The following is a 16,620-nucleotide window of genomic DNA, read 5'->3' as shown; positions in this document are numbered from 1 at the left end:
AGCCGTTCTCCACAGGAGCAATGCGATGAGACTCCAGCCAGACATAGGGCATCAGGATGGATCAGCATTTCCCTGCTCATACTAATTATGTAATGCCTATAAATCAAAGCAATTAACTAGTAAATCTGATGCCTTTACGTACAGCAGATAATACTCTAAACTGTGCTTGACTCATTCTCTCCAGAACTAGAATTAGATAAACTTGTTCACAGTCTGGTAAGTAAACATTACCTTATACAGTAAATTAAGAAAACACAATCATCCTCTGGAATTTTCCTCTATATTTATACATATATTTATATAATAACAGCAGAAAATTAATATACACTTATTAGCAACAAACACTGCCTTACAAATTCCCAAATTACCACTGACATTACCAAATTATCAACACAATCAGCCAGTCATGTAACAGCAATGTGATGCAAAATGTCATACAGATATAGGTCAAGAGCTTCAGGTAATAATGGCTGAAACTGCTGATCTCCTGGGATTTTCACACACACACACCAGTCTCTGTTTGTAGATTGTATAACTGCGAAAATGAGCAGGTGTTTCTATAAGGTGGATGGTATATTTCTGCTAATACTGATTCCTCTAGCCAGAACACCGCTGTACAGTGAGCTTTATTTCTCATCTCATCTCTAGCCGCTTTATCCTTCTACAGGGTCGCAGGCAAGCTGGAGCCTATCCCAGCTGACTACGGGCGAAAGGCGGGGTACACCCTGGACAAGTCGCCAGGTCATCACAGGGCTGACACATAGACACAGACAACCATTCACACTCACATTCACACCTACGGTCAATTTAGAGTCACCAGTTAACCTAACCTGCATGTCTTTGGACTGTGGGGGAAAACGGAGCACCCGGAGGAAACCCACGCGGACACGGGGAGAACATGCAAACTCCGCACAGAAAGGCCCTCGCCGGCCCCGGGGCTCGAACCCAGGACCTTCTTGCTGTGAGGCGACAGCGCTAACCACTACACCACCGTGCCGCCCAGCTTTATTTCTGTGTTATTAAAAATTTTCAGCAAAAGGAGTCCAAATCCCAGCACTGCCACTGCCATCTATGGCCAGGAGTCCGAGAGAACAAAATTGCCATGCTACCTTGATGGAAGGGATCAGAGGGACACTAGCCAATATGGACATCTGTGAGCTCATGTGCTAAAAGAGGACAGATAGTGCTTTCCTCCAACAGTGTTACACTGCCTTGTGATGCAGAATGAGCAAAAAGATGTAGAGGTTGACTTCAGGTGTGTCAGAGTAAGCATGTGTTTGTCCTGTTCTCCCCGGTTGGTAGCTGTCATGTGATAGGAGAAAATGAGCTAGTGGGTGTAAATTGAAAAAAAAAAAGACTAAATTGGTGAGAAAATGGGAGAAAATGCAGCAAGAGAGAATTAAGTATATTTAGACACTGACTAAAGACAATCAAACAGCAAAACCACTCATTGTCTTAAATAATCTCATTTAAATTATACATTTTGATGAATATCATACACAAGTCAATGTTCTGTGACATTACACTCACTGGTGAATTTAATAGGAACTTGTTCTTGATTCTAAGATTCTTGTTCTTGGCTGGCAGGAGTGGAACCCAGTGTGCTCTTCTGTTGTTGCAGAAGATGCTTTTCTGCTCACCACAGTTGTAGAGAGTGATTATATGAATTACTGTATCCTTCCTGGCAGCTCAAACTAATCTGGCCATTTTTCTTTGACCTCTCTTATCAACAAGGCATTTCCACCCATAGAACTGTCACTCACTCATTGTTTTTTTGTTTTTCACACCGTTCTGTGTAAACTCTAGAGACTGTTGTGTGTGAAAACCCCAGGAGAGCAGCACTTTCTGAAATACTCAAATCAGGCCATCTGGCACCAACACCCGTACCACGGTGAAAGTCAGAGATCACAGTTTTTCCCATTCTGATGTTTGAAGTGAACATTAACCGAAGCTCTTGATTTATATCTGCATGATTTTATGCATTGTGCTGCTGTCAAGGGATTGGCTGATTAGATACCTGCATAAAACAGCAGGGGTATAGTAAGTAAGTAAGTAAATAAGTAAGTAAGTAAATTTAATTTGTATAGCACATTTAAACACAGCATGCACTGACCAAAGTGCTGTACAGAGTCAGTATTAGAAGACAAATGATCAAATAAAAAGAAAAAGAAAAAATAAAACTATAATAATAACAACAATAACAATAAGCTGATGGTTAGGGAAAAGCCAAGGAGTAGATATGGGTTTTTAGCCTAGATTTAAAGGCAGAGATGGAGGGGGCAGATCTGATGTCCGGTGGGAGCTGATTCCAGAGGCGTGGATCAGCAACAGAGAAAGCTCTGTCACCTCTCTGCTTCAGCTGCGATCGAGGTACATAAAGAAGCCCTGCGTTAGAGGATCTTAGGGACCTTTGGACTGAGTGGGGCTGTAAAAGGTCATTGATGTAGACTGGGGCCAGCCCATTAAGTGCTTTAAAAACAAATAATAAGACTTTAAATTGTATTCTAAAAAAAACTGGGAGCCAGTGCAAGGAGGCCAGAATGGGAGTAATGTGCTCACGTCTCCTGGTACCAGTTAAAAGACGTGCAGCTGCGTTTTGGACCAGCTGTAAACGTCTAAGTGAGGTTTGAGGGAGGCCAAGATAAAGGGAATTGCAGTAATCCAGTCGTGATGTGATAAAAGCATGGATGACTATTTCAAGGTCGTTATGAGATAGGAAGGATTTGAGGCAGGAGATCACTCTGAGTTGGTAAAAACTATTTTTGACCACAGTGCTAATCTGTTTGTCAAAACAGAGATCGGTATAGGTGTTCCTAATAAAGTGACTGTGTATATTCTACAGTGTAGAAGACCTGTGTATATTCTAATTTTATCCTGTCCATCCCACATTACAATGTGTTTCAGTGTAACTATAAAATGATCTAATTATGTATTGATGTAATGACTCAAATAAATGTACAAAATCATCCATCCATCCATTATCTGTAAGCGCTTATCCTGTGCAGAGTTGCAGGCAAGCTGGAGCCTATCCCAGCTGACTATGGGCGAGAGGCGGGGTACACCCTGGACAAGTCGCCAGGTCATCGCAGGGATGCACAGAATCAATGAACACATTTTTATGATAACGTTTTATTTTAATTTTTTTCTTTCAAGTATGCTGAGCGCAGCCTCATCTCTACAATCCAGATACTGCAAAATGCATCACAGTTGGGTTCATTCAGACCTTCACAGAGTCAAAATCCTGATATTCAATTAAATAGCTATCAATTAAATGTAACAGAAATTTGCATATACTGGTTCACTCAGACAGAAGAGAACTCTTCAGTATAAGAATTGCCTAAACGGATAGAAAACTGCCATAGAATTTGGTCAAAATATACCTTAGTTTAGTTACAAGTTACAATTTTGTCTTCAGGAAGGAAAACATTGCATCAGTGTTGGGTCCTATGGACAAGGTGCTTAATGAGAGTAGTGGTTAATGAGTCTCTGTGCTTCTCTGAGCCCTGAAAGATAGGCTCCATGGGTGGTGGTATAGAAGTTCACATGAGTTGCTTCACCTGCAAACAGCACCTGCAGAGGCTTCAAACACACACACACACACACACACACACACACACACACAAAATCATCCAGCTTAGTACTGGTCAGATATATATGAAATGTATACCTTGCTCAGCCAAAGATAGCTTTCATACAAGTACTCCAACAGAGTAACACTGTTAATGTTAAATAAAAAGGTTGAAGTTGAACCTTGCTCTCTGGGACTTGACTACAAGAAGGAAGAGGTGCTGCCAGTGACTCATGCTCTTTCACCCCATTCACCCAGTGAGGAACGAATGTATAGGAGCCAAGTACATGTGGGTCATGACCCCACCTAGAGATCAGAACTTGAGACACATCAGGAACAGACCAGCCAGTGAAGGACCTGAGCAATCTTTGAAAAAAGTGTACCATTTATAAATATACTAGTAGCCACAATAACATTTCTAAAAGTTAATTTCACATACTTTACCTTACACAGATATCTCCAACCTCATTGTCCTGCAGTGTCTCCATATGAAGAGCCTCTCTGCCCGTGATCCAGCCACAGAGCATTGTAGGGTGACGGGCCACAGTATCAAAACCGCAGATCTTTTTAAACCATATCTCTTTCCAGGTATGATCTTCATCTTGGCTGCTACAAGTATAAACTGCCTTATCTTCAGGTCCTTTGTCCCACACCAGCTGAATTCCTGCACAGTCTTCTGGCCAAAATTTTTCACTGAAACACAGGAAAATCTTATCCACTGTACCAAAGCCGAGTCTCTCAATTGCATTCAGCTTTGATTTTGGTAAGGCAGGTTCAAACATGGTTCTTGCTTGTTGTTTTAAAACCCCCAGAGATACAGTCACAATCACATGGTCAGCTTCGATGATCTGATCATTTTCACAGATCACTCTTACAGGATGGTTCTGTTCTTTGTCCTCATTCCCCTGGGAGTCCCACTGGATGCTTTTTACTTCTGAATTGCTCAGAATAGTTCCTGAAGGCAGGACTTTCAGAAGAATGTCTAAAATTGCTTGATAACCCCCAGGACCCAAGGAGTTAAAAAAACCTCCCTCGAGAGCAATGTAGTAACCAATCTGAGCTGCAGACACTTCATATAGAGAGGAAGCAGCCTCATCTGTGCATTCGCTTCTCTTGCACCATTCAAAAATTTTTGATCCATCTTCTGAAGTAGCTAAAGTTGATTCAGCAAAGGACACATCAAGATAATCCCCCAAACTTAGAGCTCTATGTTTGTCCTCCAGCTCTGACTCAAAGGCTTTTGAGGTGAGTTTACTGAACAGGGAAGACACCTGATCAACAATGTCAGTCGAAAGCTGTTTCCCATCTTCCATGAAAAAGTAATCATGTGGAGTAACAGAGTGGGGCAAGCACATCATCTTGCTTGCTGTTCTGCTCTCAACCAGCAAGTCTTGCTCTTTGGCTAACTGGTAGAGGGGATTCCCATCCTGTCCATGAATCCAGTTAGCACCAAGTTCAATAATGTTCTCTGTAAATGGTTTAGTTGTGCAAACTCTTCCTCCTACTCGCTCTTTAGCTTCAAGGATCTTGACATGTTGAAATCCAGCCTGGACCAAAGAGGCTGCTGCAGCCAGACCTGCAAATCCTGCACCCACCACCACAATCTTGGTGTATCTGGATTCAGTATTCATACTCGCTATTCAAGGCAGCTATAGCAGTGAATCCAGGAGTCTATGGTCATCCTTGACGACGAGGGACGAACAGCAGCAGCAGAAATGGCAATTAAGGTTTAATCCTAGCATACAATTTATTACATCTGTCACTTTAGTTATTTGTTTAACATAAAATATTGTACTTACATAAGATTTCAATGAACAATACTCTTTGCACTTCTCGACCAAAGTTAACTGCCACCTTCCAAAATGACCTTTGGAAGTTACAGACTGTATTGTCATCTATATACAGTATAATAAATTTAATGTCCCTAACAATCATAGCTAATGATCTACCAGTGTTTTGTTGCTGTCATATGAATATATCATGCCATGATACCACACATTTTCAATCAACATCAACAATTCAATCCATTTCAGTTATGTTTGTATACCACTTTTAACAGATATTGTCACAAAGCAGCAGTACAGAAACCAAGATATAGATTTTGATTCTAAATGATCAAGACAGAGATGATAATGGAAAGGAAAAACACCCTGAAATATGCAGAGGACCCAGACTCAAAAGGAACCCATCCTCTTCCAGACAGTGTTGTAGTCGAGTCACTAAACCTCAAGTTCGAGTCCAGTCTTGCGTCCCCAGTGTTCAAGTCCGAGTCAAATACAAGTCATTCAAGAAAATTTCGAGTTGAGTCCGAGAACAAGACTCCAACTGCACCATTTGACGGTGGCTGTTGCTACCTTTATGTGAAAGCGTCTCTGCTGCTGTGTTGGACTAATGTTACTGCTCTACTGCCCCGTTTTAGTTAATAGGCTACAGATAAAAAGCTTGTTCATGGCTCAGAAAGCCTCGCTATCAACAGGCCAAATAACATGAGAGAGAGTTAACACAAGCTTGTTCATCAGTCAGCAAGCAAGCCCCGCTATCAACAGAGCAATGAACATAGCGTGTCACTTCCTTCTCTGGGTGTAGTCTTGCCAAATGACGACTGAAGTTCAAGGTTGTTCCCGTCGTCTCCTTGACAGTTCTTCTACATATGGAACACATAGCAGTGCATTTCCCCCACTGCATAAGAAGTTTGTATAAGCAAAGCAGACAATCCTAAGGGCATTCTTGTACCATTAATGTTAGTTTGATCCTGAACATGATGTATGAACAGGTGAATGTGCATTCTCTTGCACAAAATTAGTATAAAAATTAATTAGATATAAATATCTTATCCCAAATTACAACCCCGATTCCAAAAAAGTTGGGACAAAGTACAAACTGTAAATAAAAATGGAATGCAATGATGTGGAAGTTTCAAAATTCCATATTTTATTCAGAATAGAACATAGATGACATATCAAATGTTTAAACTGAGAAAATGTATCATTTAAAGAGAAAAATTAGGTGATTTTAAATTTCATGACAACACATCTCAAAAAAGTTGGGACAAGGCCATGTTTACCACTGTGAGACATCCCCTTTTCTCTTTATAACAGTCTGTAAACGTCTGGGGACTGAGGAGACAAGTTGCTCAAGTTTAGGGATAGGAATGTTAACCCATTCTTGTCTAATGTAGGATTCTAGTTGCTCAACTGTCTTAGGTCTTTTTTGTTGTATCTTCCGTTTTATGATGCGCCAAATGTTTTCTATGGGTGAAAGATCTGGACTGCAGGCTGGCCAGTTCAGTACCCGGACCCTTCTTCTACGCAGCCATGATGCTGTAATTGATGCAGTATGTGGTTTGGCATTGTCATGTTGGAAAATGCAAGGTCTTCCCTGAAAGAGACATCGTCTGGATGGGAGCATATGTTGCTCGAGAACCTGGATATACCTTTCAGCATTGATGGTGTCTTTCCAGATGCGTAAGCTGCCCATGCCACACGCACTAATGCAACCCCATACTATCAGAGATGCAGGCTTCTGAACTGAGCGCTGATAACAACTTGGGTCGTCCTTCTCCTCTTTAGTCTGAATGACACGGCGTCCCTGATTTCCATAAAGAACTTCAAATTTTGATTCGTCTGACCACAGAACAGTTTTCCACTTTGCCACAGTCCATTTTAAATGAGCCTTGGCCCAGAAAAGACGTCTGCGCTTCTGGAACATGTTTAGATACGGCTTCTTCTTTGAACTATAGAGTTTTAGCTGGCAATGGCGGATGGTATGGTGAATTGTGTTCACAGATAATGTTCTCTGGAAATATTCCTGAGCCCATTTTGTAATTTCCAATACAGATGCATGCCTGTATGTGCCATCTAAGGGCCCGAATATCACGGGCACCCAGTATGGTTTTCCGGCCTTGACCCTTATGTACATAGATTCTTCCAGATTCTCTGAATCTTTTGATGATATTATGCACTGTAGATGATGATATGTTCAAACTCTTTGCAATTTTACACTGTCGAACTCCTTTCTGATATTGCTCCACTATTTGTCGGCGCAGAATTAGGGGGATTGGTGATCCTCTTCCCATCTTTACTTCTGAGAGCCGCTGCCACACCAAGATGCTCTTTTTATACCTAGTCATGTTAATGATCTATTGCCAATTGACCTAATGAGTTGCAATTTGGTCCTCCAGCTGTTCCTTTTTTGTACCTTTAACTTTTCCAGCCAGGGCTGTGCAAAGACCTTTGGAGGGGCAGGGGCTCAACATTCAAAAAAGGGCACTTGGAACAAATTTTTCACACAAGTTACCTTTATTCAAAACTAAATTTCAATTGCAACTGAACATTCTGTGTGTGTGTGTGTGTGTGTGTGTGTGTGTGTGTGTGTGTAAGCTACTATAACATAATAGTCTTGATAGAATATGTTGTGGACGTCGTCATTCAGCCTTAAGTTTTCAAAGCTGCTAGAATATGTTATTAACGCCGTCGTTCAAACTAAAGTTTCCGAATCTGCCACGTTAATGAAATGGATGGAGCAAACGGTTTAAATATAGCCTAGGCGGCTTCATTAAATGATAAACAACCCTACGCATTTACTGTTGTGTTCTAAGCTGAACAATATTGCATGTTCAGATAAGAAATGAAAGGAGACTTTCAGTGTGACCTTACCATGCCGTTCCTCGCACTGTCTCCCATTGTCAACTGCCTGCATGCGCTTTCTGCACGGAGGTTCACTGAATGCATGACGTCACAGATTGATGCCCGCATTTACATAGAAAAACGTTATTTTATAAATCTATAATTTCATATATTATTGTCAAATTGTAGAGAATATTGATGTTGGAGCTAACTTATCTTTTACAAATATTAAAAAAACAACAACAACAAAACAGTCCCTATGAAAAGGGCACTTTGGACAGCAAACAGAAAAGGGGCAGGGGCTAGAGCACCTGTAGCACCGGTTCATTGAACGTGGGTGTTTCCAGCCTCTTATTGCCCCGTCCCAACTTTTTTGAGATGTGTTGCTGTCATGAAATTTCAAATGAGCCAATATTTGGCATGAAATTTCAAAATGTCTCACTTTCGACATTTGATATGTTGTCTATGTTCTATTGTGAATACAATATCAGTTTTTGAGATTTGTAAATTACTGCATTCCGTTTTTATTTACAATTTGTACTTTGTCCCAAGGGCGGCACGGTGGTGTAGTGGTTAGCGCGGTCACCTCACAGCAAGAAGGTCCGGATTCGAGCCCCGTGGCCGGCGAGGGCCTTTCTGTGCGGAGTTTGCATGTTCTCCCCGTGTCCGCGTGGGTTTCCTCCGGGTGCTCCGGTTTCCCCCACAGTCCAAAGACATGCAGGTTAGGTTAACTGGTGACTCTAAATTGACTGTAGGTGTGAATGTGAGTGTGAATGGTTGTCTGTGTCTATGTGTCAGCCCTGTGATGACCTGGCGACTTGTCCAGAGTGTGCCCCGCCTTTCGCCCATAGTCAGCTGGGATAGGCTCCAGCTTGCCTGTGACCCTGTAGAACAGGATAAAGCGGCTAGAGATAATGAGATGAGACTTTGTCCCAACTTTTTTGGAATAGGGGTTGTATTATGACGTTACAAAAAATAAAGAAAAAAAATCAGAGTCCTCATCTCCAATTTACGAGTCCGAATGCAGTTAATGCACGAGTCTAAGACCAAGTCCGAGCCATCAGTACTCAAGTTCAAGTCAAGTCACAAGTCCTTAAAATTAGGGCACAAGTCAGAGTCCTTGACTCGAGTACTACAAGCTTGCTTCTAGATGACACTCAATAACGGGTTTATAAATAATTTCTCTTTCATAATTGTATTAAAAAATGAAGACAAACAGGAATAAATGGAGGGGGAAGACATCACAGGACAGTGTTTATAATTACAACAGCAGCAACAATAAGTTTTTGAGAAAATATTTAGTTAACACTATTTCCAGGTATAACAAGGAGCACACTTAGTCTTCAAAATTATGACAAATCTAAAATTTCAACTATCAGAACAAATTTCTTAAAATTTCCAATCCCCCTCAAATATAAAGAAATACATTTTAAAACAATGAGTGATATATATCCCTCCAATAATATATATATATATATATATATATATATATATATATATATATATATATATAAAAAGATTTCAATTAGAAGTAGAAAATTGCTATATTTGTACCACAAACATAGAAATGACAGAACACCTGTTTTATGCTTGCGAGGTAGTTCTGAACTTATGGAAATCCCTTCACAATTGGACATCTTCCAAATCCATAAGCATAGATTTCTTTTCCTTCCAAAATATTCAGATGGGTGTGATTCTGAAAAATAAGAACATTGAGTTTCTAGTGAATAATCTTATTACAGTTACAAAATATTACATACACAAATGTCGACTTAGAAAGTGCTCTCCATTATGATCTGTACTTAAACAGGAATTATCTTTATTTCACAAATGTCTCAAGAAAATTAACAATGCCCAGGCTAAGAACTTATGCTCACTTATATTGTCATACAGTGGCATGCAAAAGTTTGGGCACCCCTGGTCAAAATTGCTGTTACTGTGTTAAGCAAGTTGAAGATAAAATAAAGTTAAAGATGACTCATTCCCTTTATATTTTAAGCAAAAACAGTTTTTTATTTTCAGCTTTTACATTTTCAAAATGACAAAAAAGGAAAAGGGCCCAAAGCAAAAGTTTGGGCACCCTGCATGGTTAGTACCTAGTAACACCCCCTTTGGCAAGTATCACAGTTTGTAAACACTTTTTGTAGCCAGCTAATAATCTTTCAGTTCTTACCTGGGGGATTTTCACACATTCGTCCTTGCAAAAGGCTTCCAGTTCTACAAGTTTCTTGGGCTGTCTTGCATGCACTGCTCTTTTGAGATCTATCCACAGATTTTCAATGATGTTTAGGTCCAGGGACTGTGAGGGCCATGGCAAAACCTTCAGCTTGTGCCTCTTGAGGTATTCCATTGTAGATTTTGAGGTGTGTTTTGGACCATCGTCTTATTGTAGGACCCATCCTCTTTTTAACTTCAACTTTTTTACAGATGGTGTGATGTTTGCTTCCAGAATTTGCTGGTATTTATTTGAATCCATACGTCCCTCGACCAATAAAATGTGCCCTGTGCCACTGGCTGCAACACAACCCCACAGCATGATCGATCCACACCCATGCTTCAGAGTTGGAAAGGTGTTCTTTTCCTGGAATTTGGCCCCCTTTTTTCTCCAAACATACCTTTGCACATTGTGGCCAAAAAGTTCTATTTTGATTTCATCAGTCCACAGGACTTGCTTCCAAAATACATCAGGCTTATTTAGATGTTCATTTGCAAACTTCAGATACTGAATTTTGTGGCTAGGATGCAGGAAAGGTTTTCTTCTGATGACTCTCCCATGAAGGTCATATTTGTTCACGTGTCGCTGCATGGTAGAACAGTGCACCACCACTCCAGGGTCTGCTAAATCTTTCTGAAGGTCTTTTGCAGTCAAACAGGGTTTTTTATTTGCCTTTCTAGCAATCCAACGAGCAGTTCTTTCAGAAAGTTTTCTTCATCTTCCAGACCTCACCTTGATCTCCACTATTTCTGTTAACTGCCATTTCTTAATAACATTACAGTCTAAGGAAACAGCTACCTCAAAACACTTTGCTACATTCTTGTAGCGTTCTCCTGCTTTGTGAGCATCAATTATTTTATTATTCAGAATGTGAGGGAGTTGCTTAGAGGAGCCCATCGCTGTTGATTTTAGGGACAAGTTTGAGGAGTCAGAGAATTTATACAGCTTTGAAATCTGCATCATCTGACCTTTCCTAATGAAGAATTTGAAAAAGTCACAGCTCAATAAGCTAATTAAGATCTGGAACCTTGGTAAAAGTTACCTCTGAGAACACAAATGTATTGGGGTGCCCAAACTTTTGCATGGTGTTCCTTTTCTTTTTTCACTCTCCAATTGTACAAAACAAAAATAATACACAAATTTTGCAGAAAATGCTGAAAAGAAATGTGTCGTCTTTACCTTTATGCCTTTTGGTGATCAGTTCATCTTCTGCTCACTTAACTATTCACAGTAACAGACATTTTCAGTAAGGGTGCCCAAACTTTTGCATGCCACTGTATCAGTTGTACTAACCCCTTGTTATATTTGTTTTCTTTTATTTCTTTTCTTTGTCTTTTGGGCGGCACGGTTGTGTAGTGGTTAGCACGGTCGCCTCACAGCAAGAAGGTTCCAAGTTTGAACCCAGCGGCCGGTGAGGGCCTTTCTGTGTGGAGTTTGCATGTTCTCCCCATGTCTGTGTGGGTTTCCTCCGGGTGCTCCGGTTTCCCCCACAGTCCAAAGACATGCAGTTAGGTTAACGTGGGGTGGCCTTGGGCTGAAGTGCCCTTGAGCAAGGTACCTGACCCCTGACTGCTCCCCAGGCGCTCTAGTGTGGCTGCCCACTGCTGTGCGTGTGTTCACTGCTTCAGATGGGTTAAATGCAGAGGATTTCACTGTGCTTTAAGTGTGCATGTGACAAATAGAGGTTTCTTCTTACATATCTTTAATCCACTCATTAGAGGAGCTGGGATTTTGGTTTTTGATAGATTTGTTAAATGTATTGTAGAGAGTTTGTCGTTGTATGTATCCTTGTGTTTAAAAAAAATAAAATAAAATAATAATAATAATAATAATAATAATAAAAAGATTACAACAGCAGCTCTAAGGTACAAGTCTACAATATCCAGATGAGATTATCCACTGAAGCAAGGGGATATAGAGTCTAGTGTAAATCTATGGTATCCATGTGTCCACGGCAGCATAAGGTGAATCACAAGTGCAGAAGAAAACTCAGAAAGAATCAGGGAGATCCAGAGGGCGAGAAGAAGAGTCGCATAGCAGAAGTGTCTCAGAATCAGGCGTGTCAAAATTGTATTCGGTGGCACAACTTCATTTTCATCAGCACGAGTTCTAAACAGGGTTGCCCGAAATGTCTATCGAATAACACTTCATTCTACATTAATGCAAACTTGCTTTTGCCTTAGCAACGACACATGAAAGTCTATCATTAGTAAATGCTTTCTTTATTCGTTTAGTTTCCTTCCGCTTTCCTGGTGGGCTCGGGTGCAGTGTTGCCAGATACTGCTGACGTTTTCCAGCCCAAAATATGTTCAAAACCCGCCAAAATGCACTTAAAACAACCCAAAATGTAAAATGTACTTGATGCCTATCTTGTAAAGTAAAAAATATGCAGCTAAAGACCAGTATACTATTTGTAAATCGAACAACAATGCAAACAACTTCTAAATGGCAACATGAGACCGTCAGCGCTGGAGGTGAAAAACCTGCTGTCTGGTTCTAGGCTATGTATGGTTGAATCAGATTATAACTTTGCAATCATCTGCTTTGTTCTGAATCCTACATGCACCAGTAGGTGACGCACACGCATAATATTATGTAGGCTATGTTAGGCTACGATGCATATCTAACATCTGCATTGCTGAGGTTATTTATTTTTTATTTGTCTTTTATTTACTTATCTTTTTATTTATCCTGTTTGTTTTATTAATTTTATAGGCCTAGTTATTCTGCTTAATTTATTTTTGTCTACATCCATGTATTTTCTTCATCTGTTTTCCTGATTTTTGTGGATTTGTTAGATTGTACCTGTTTTATATACTTCAATTTAAAAAAAAGTTAGGCTATGATGCATAGCTGAATGTAACATGAGAAGAGAAAATGGAGAATGGATTGCGTCATTCTTATTTGCTAGTTTATGAGTTCAGTTTCTGCAGTACATTACACACATTCATATTAGTCTTACAGTTACATCGACATTTTTTTTGTTGTTGTTTAAATAATACTTAATGAGATTAATGTTTATTGTTAATGATTAATTTAGGCCAGTGCTCGATTTTGGTTGTTTAAAATACCTAAAGGGTACTGGGTAAACTAGGTCTATGACTTGCCTCGGTTGACCAAAGAGAGCTGTTTTTCCTGATTTCCTTCGCATATTCAAGAACATCATTCGGCTTAGGTGTTTACATTCTCTCCCATCTCTGCTTTCTAGTGGTAGTGAAACTATGGACTCTTTTCAGTCACGTGACCTTCGTAAACGCGACCGCCATTTTGGACATGTAGTGGACTTCGGCTCAAATCGGTTTGAATGCGAGGAAGGCGACAAACAAAAGAAAAAGGAGCGTGATGCGGAAAACTGTATTTACTAGTTTACTGTAACTATGATCTGGCAGCTATTTACACCGGATCCAGTGTAAATAGCTGCCGGAGCCAACGTCTGGCCGGGCCGCGAGCGAGCGTGCGCCGGCTCCGCGGCCGCCGGCTCCGGCCGGGCCGCGAGCGAGCGCGCTCCGGAACCTCGGACGTTGGCTCCGGCGGCTATTTACACTGGATCCGGTGTAAATAGCTGCCAGATCATAATTACAGTAAACTAGAATGGAATGTTAACAGCAATGTAATGCCTTTTCTGGCTAATTTTATTCGTCTTACCTCCAACAAAGTGGTCACTACACAAGCGCTGGTATGCCGCTATCCATCTTCTCCGTCGGTCAGCATCTACCGGGATCCGATAAAATGATAACCCTTGCCTTGTTTGTTGATGGTTACTACATCCAGGTGCACAACAACATAGTGGCATGATGGAAGTCTTGCTGAAAATAAACACTTTCTTTGCTGTCGTTCCTCAATGCTGGCTGTGGTAAACTACTGGTAGTACATGTCCAAAATGGCGGCCGCGTTTGTCGTGACATCACGTGAAAAGGGTCCATATCACAGGGAGGCCTATTTTGTTAGCTGCCAACATGGCAAATCACCGATAAAAACTACACGGGCCTACAAACCAGAATTCCTGTTTACTTGAACGGTGACAGTTGCGTTAGCATTTCTCTGTTGAAAGTCTTAGAACACATCCCAAACAATACTAACCATTTAACAAAGTAGATATGATGCACTGCATTTATAATACACAGACACACTTTCTGGAAAACATCCAATTTAATCACTCATTATGACAGAACTGTAGGCTGCGACAACTGTCAAGTACAAAGTACATTAATGCCAAATACAAACACTGGCATCATTTCACAAAATATAGGCCTAATGCAACATAGCCTACTGTCATTTTTATCATATAACTAAATTAAATCTTTATCATTTTAAGATATTGTCTGTAATATGTAGCTATTATGAAAGTCACTAGGAATAAAGGTGCAGAAACAAACACGCACTTTAACATTTCAATTAGGCTATTTTAATAACCTATTTACGATAGGTTATTGAGAGCACAATCAATGGATTTAATCCCTGGGGATTTCTGATCCCTGAGATGGTGCAAAAATAGGGTTTCCACCCGTCCCGTAAAATACGGAATCGTCCTTTATTTGGCAATTAAATCGTGTGTCCCGTATTGAACCGATACGGGACGCGATTTGTTCCGTATTTTCATAAATGTCCAATACACATGTCTGTCTCACACATAACACTAAATCTAACAATAATGAACAAAATAAAACAGGAAATACTCTGTTGCGGGATCTACCCAGGACACAAACCCCTCCACTCTGTGCGTCTGTGCCTGGCTGCCTGCGTCACTGCGTGTGGCGCTGTCACGGTTGCCAGACAACACACACACCGGCGCTGCTCAAAAAACCCGGGCCTTTGAAAAATGTCTGCTGCACCCGGGACTCCACCACGTCCTCAAAAGCCTAAACGCTTACAAAAATACAGACGTGAGTGGGAAGAGGCACATCCTTGGCTGGATGAACTCAGGACTGTTGAGGGAAGGAGTAATGTTTTGCACTTTCTTGTTTTCTGCATTCTTGAATAAGCAGACATACATGGTTGTGTTTTTGTTCTCTTTTTTCCTCTCTAAGTAAAAATGTCCCCAAAGTTCACAAAGAGAGTCCCTACACCAAGAACAGTTATGCACTTACATTTACAGTGATTGTAATATATTTTAGATTATATTTTAAAAGTTCATTGTTGCCCACTTGTACATTATACATTTTTACAGCATTGGCAATAAAGCATTTCAAGCTTTAAGTATGAGTAATTGCTTTCTTGATCACCTCTTTACTAAAAACACCTACAAAATAAAACATACCACTGCTGCGGGCACCCCACCCCATGGGAGTCGTGCCCGTGGTGGTCATGGCCCCAGGGAGCCGTGGTGGGCGTCCCTTATTTTCATTTCTGAATGGTGGCAACCCTATGCAAAAACAAACAGGCACTTTAACGAGTCTATTTTGATAGCCTAACCTATTTATGATAGGCTATTGAGATAACAATCAATGGATCCCTGAGAGGCTATTATTATCTATGCAGAACGGCAGTTATCGTCGAATAGGCTGCTGAAGAACAACTTAACATTTACGAACTTTTCAATTAGCTCTAATCAGGGTGAGTTTAGTACATGGATGAATCAAACTTCCCCAACAGCCGTCGGGGAGGACGGAATGTTGCCGATGTGTATGTTAATTTCTCATAGCCGCTTTATCCTTCTACAGGGTCGCAGGCAAGCTGGAGTCTATCCCAGCTGACTACGGACGAAAGGCCAGGTTATTGGCCTACGGTCAATTTAGAGTCACCAGTTAACCTAACCTGCATGTCTTTGGACTGTGTTAATTTCTGTTACCAGAATTCTTATCCCCAAATATATGAACTATACACCAATTTAGAATCAGCACTCATCAAAATATGCAGTAAATGTATGCATTCTTTTGAGGAAATATGTTTGATTATTCAAGTATGTGATTTAATATAAAAAATCAACCATCATTATGATTTCACAATAACTGGCCCATCAATAAGCATGATAAGGATCTTCCAGGCCGCGTGAAGCAGACGCGGTTACCCTGACCACAACCCCTAACTTAAGAGCAATAATGGATGTGGCATGGGCGATAATTCGCGTATTTGTACGTTTAACATTTTATAAGCATCTATTCCAGTTAAACATCAATAAAATTTATTAATTATATCTTATTTCAGCGAAACGTTATACAAACCAATGTCACAATGAGTAATGTTTTGGCTGGGAACGACCCGGAAGTGAAGGA

General features: G+C 40.5%; 1 protein-coding gene across 6 annotated transcripts; it reads right to left on the bottom strand.

Annotated features, from left to right (window-relative positions):
• Window positions 1-3,113: 3,113 nt before the first annotated feature.
• LOC132892009 (spermine oxidase-like) lies at window positions 3,114-16,599 on the bottom strand. Of its 6 annotated transcripts, XM_060930259.1 has the most exons (7): window positions 16,570-16,599; window positions 15,666-15,770; window positions 9,773-9,889; window positions 5,368-5,435; window positions 4,013-5,250; window positions 3,751-3,934; window positions 3,114-3,579 (listed from the first exon to the last, which is right to left on the bottom strand). In XM_060930259.1, exons 5-7 carry the CDS (start codon window positions 5,197-5,199, stop codon window positions 3,460-3,462), a joined length of 1,491 nt encoding a protein of 496 aa, XP_060786242.1. In that variant the 5' UTR covers window positions 5,200-5,250; window positions 5,368-5,435; window positions 9,773-9,889; window positions 15,666-15,770; window positions 16,570-16,599; the 3' UTR covers window positions 3,114-3,459. The 6 variants fall into 6 exon arrangements, with proteins under 6 accessions (XP_060786242.1, XP_060786243.1, XP_060786241.1 ...); XM_060930260.1 differs by lacking the exon at window positions 5,368-5,435; XM_060930258.1 differs by lacking the exon at window positions 15,666-15,770 and having other exon boundaries at window positions 4,013-5,435; window positions 16,570-16,598.
• Window positions 16,600-16,620: the final 21 nt, after the last annotated feature.

Source organism: Neoarius graeffei, chromosome 9, assembly GCF_027579695.1.
Source record: "Neoarius graeffei isolate fNeoGra1 chromosome 9, fNeoGra1.pri, whole genome shotgun sequence".
Taxonomy (NCBI): domain Eukaryota; kingdom Metazoa; phylum Chordata; class Actinopteri; order Siluriformes; family Ariidae; genus Neoarius; species Neoarius graeffei.
This window is presented reverse-complemented; position numbering and strand designations above follow the sequence as displayed.

Coding starts and splice junctions, on each gene's coding strand:
- LOC132892009 (XM_060930259.1), bottom strand. CDS start 5,199: ATGAATACTGAATCCAGATACACCAAGATTGTGGTGGTGGGTGCAGGA. Junction 3,935..4,012: donor GTTGGAGATATCTGTGTAAG/GTAAAGTATGTG, acceptor CTTTTTTCAAAG/ATTGCTCAGGTCCTTCACTG. Junction 3,580..3,750: donor GTCAAGTCCCAGAGAGCAAG/GTTCAACTTCAA, acceptor GTGTGTTTGAAG/CCTCTGCAGGTGCTGTTTGC.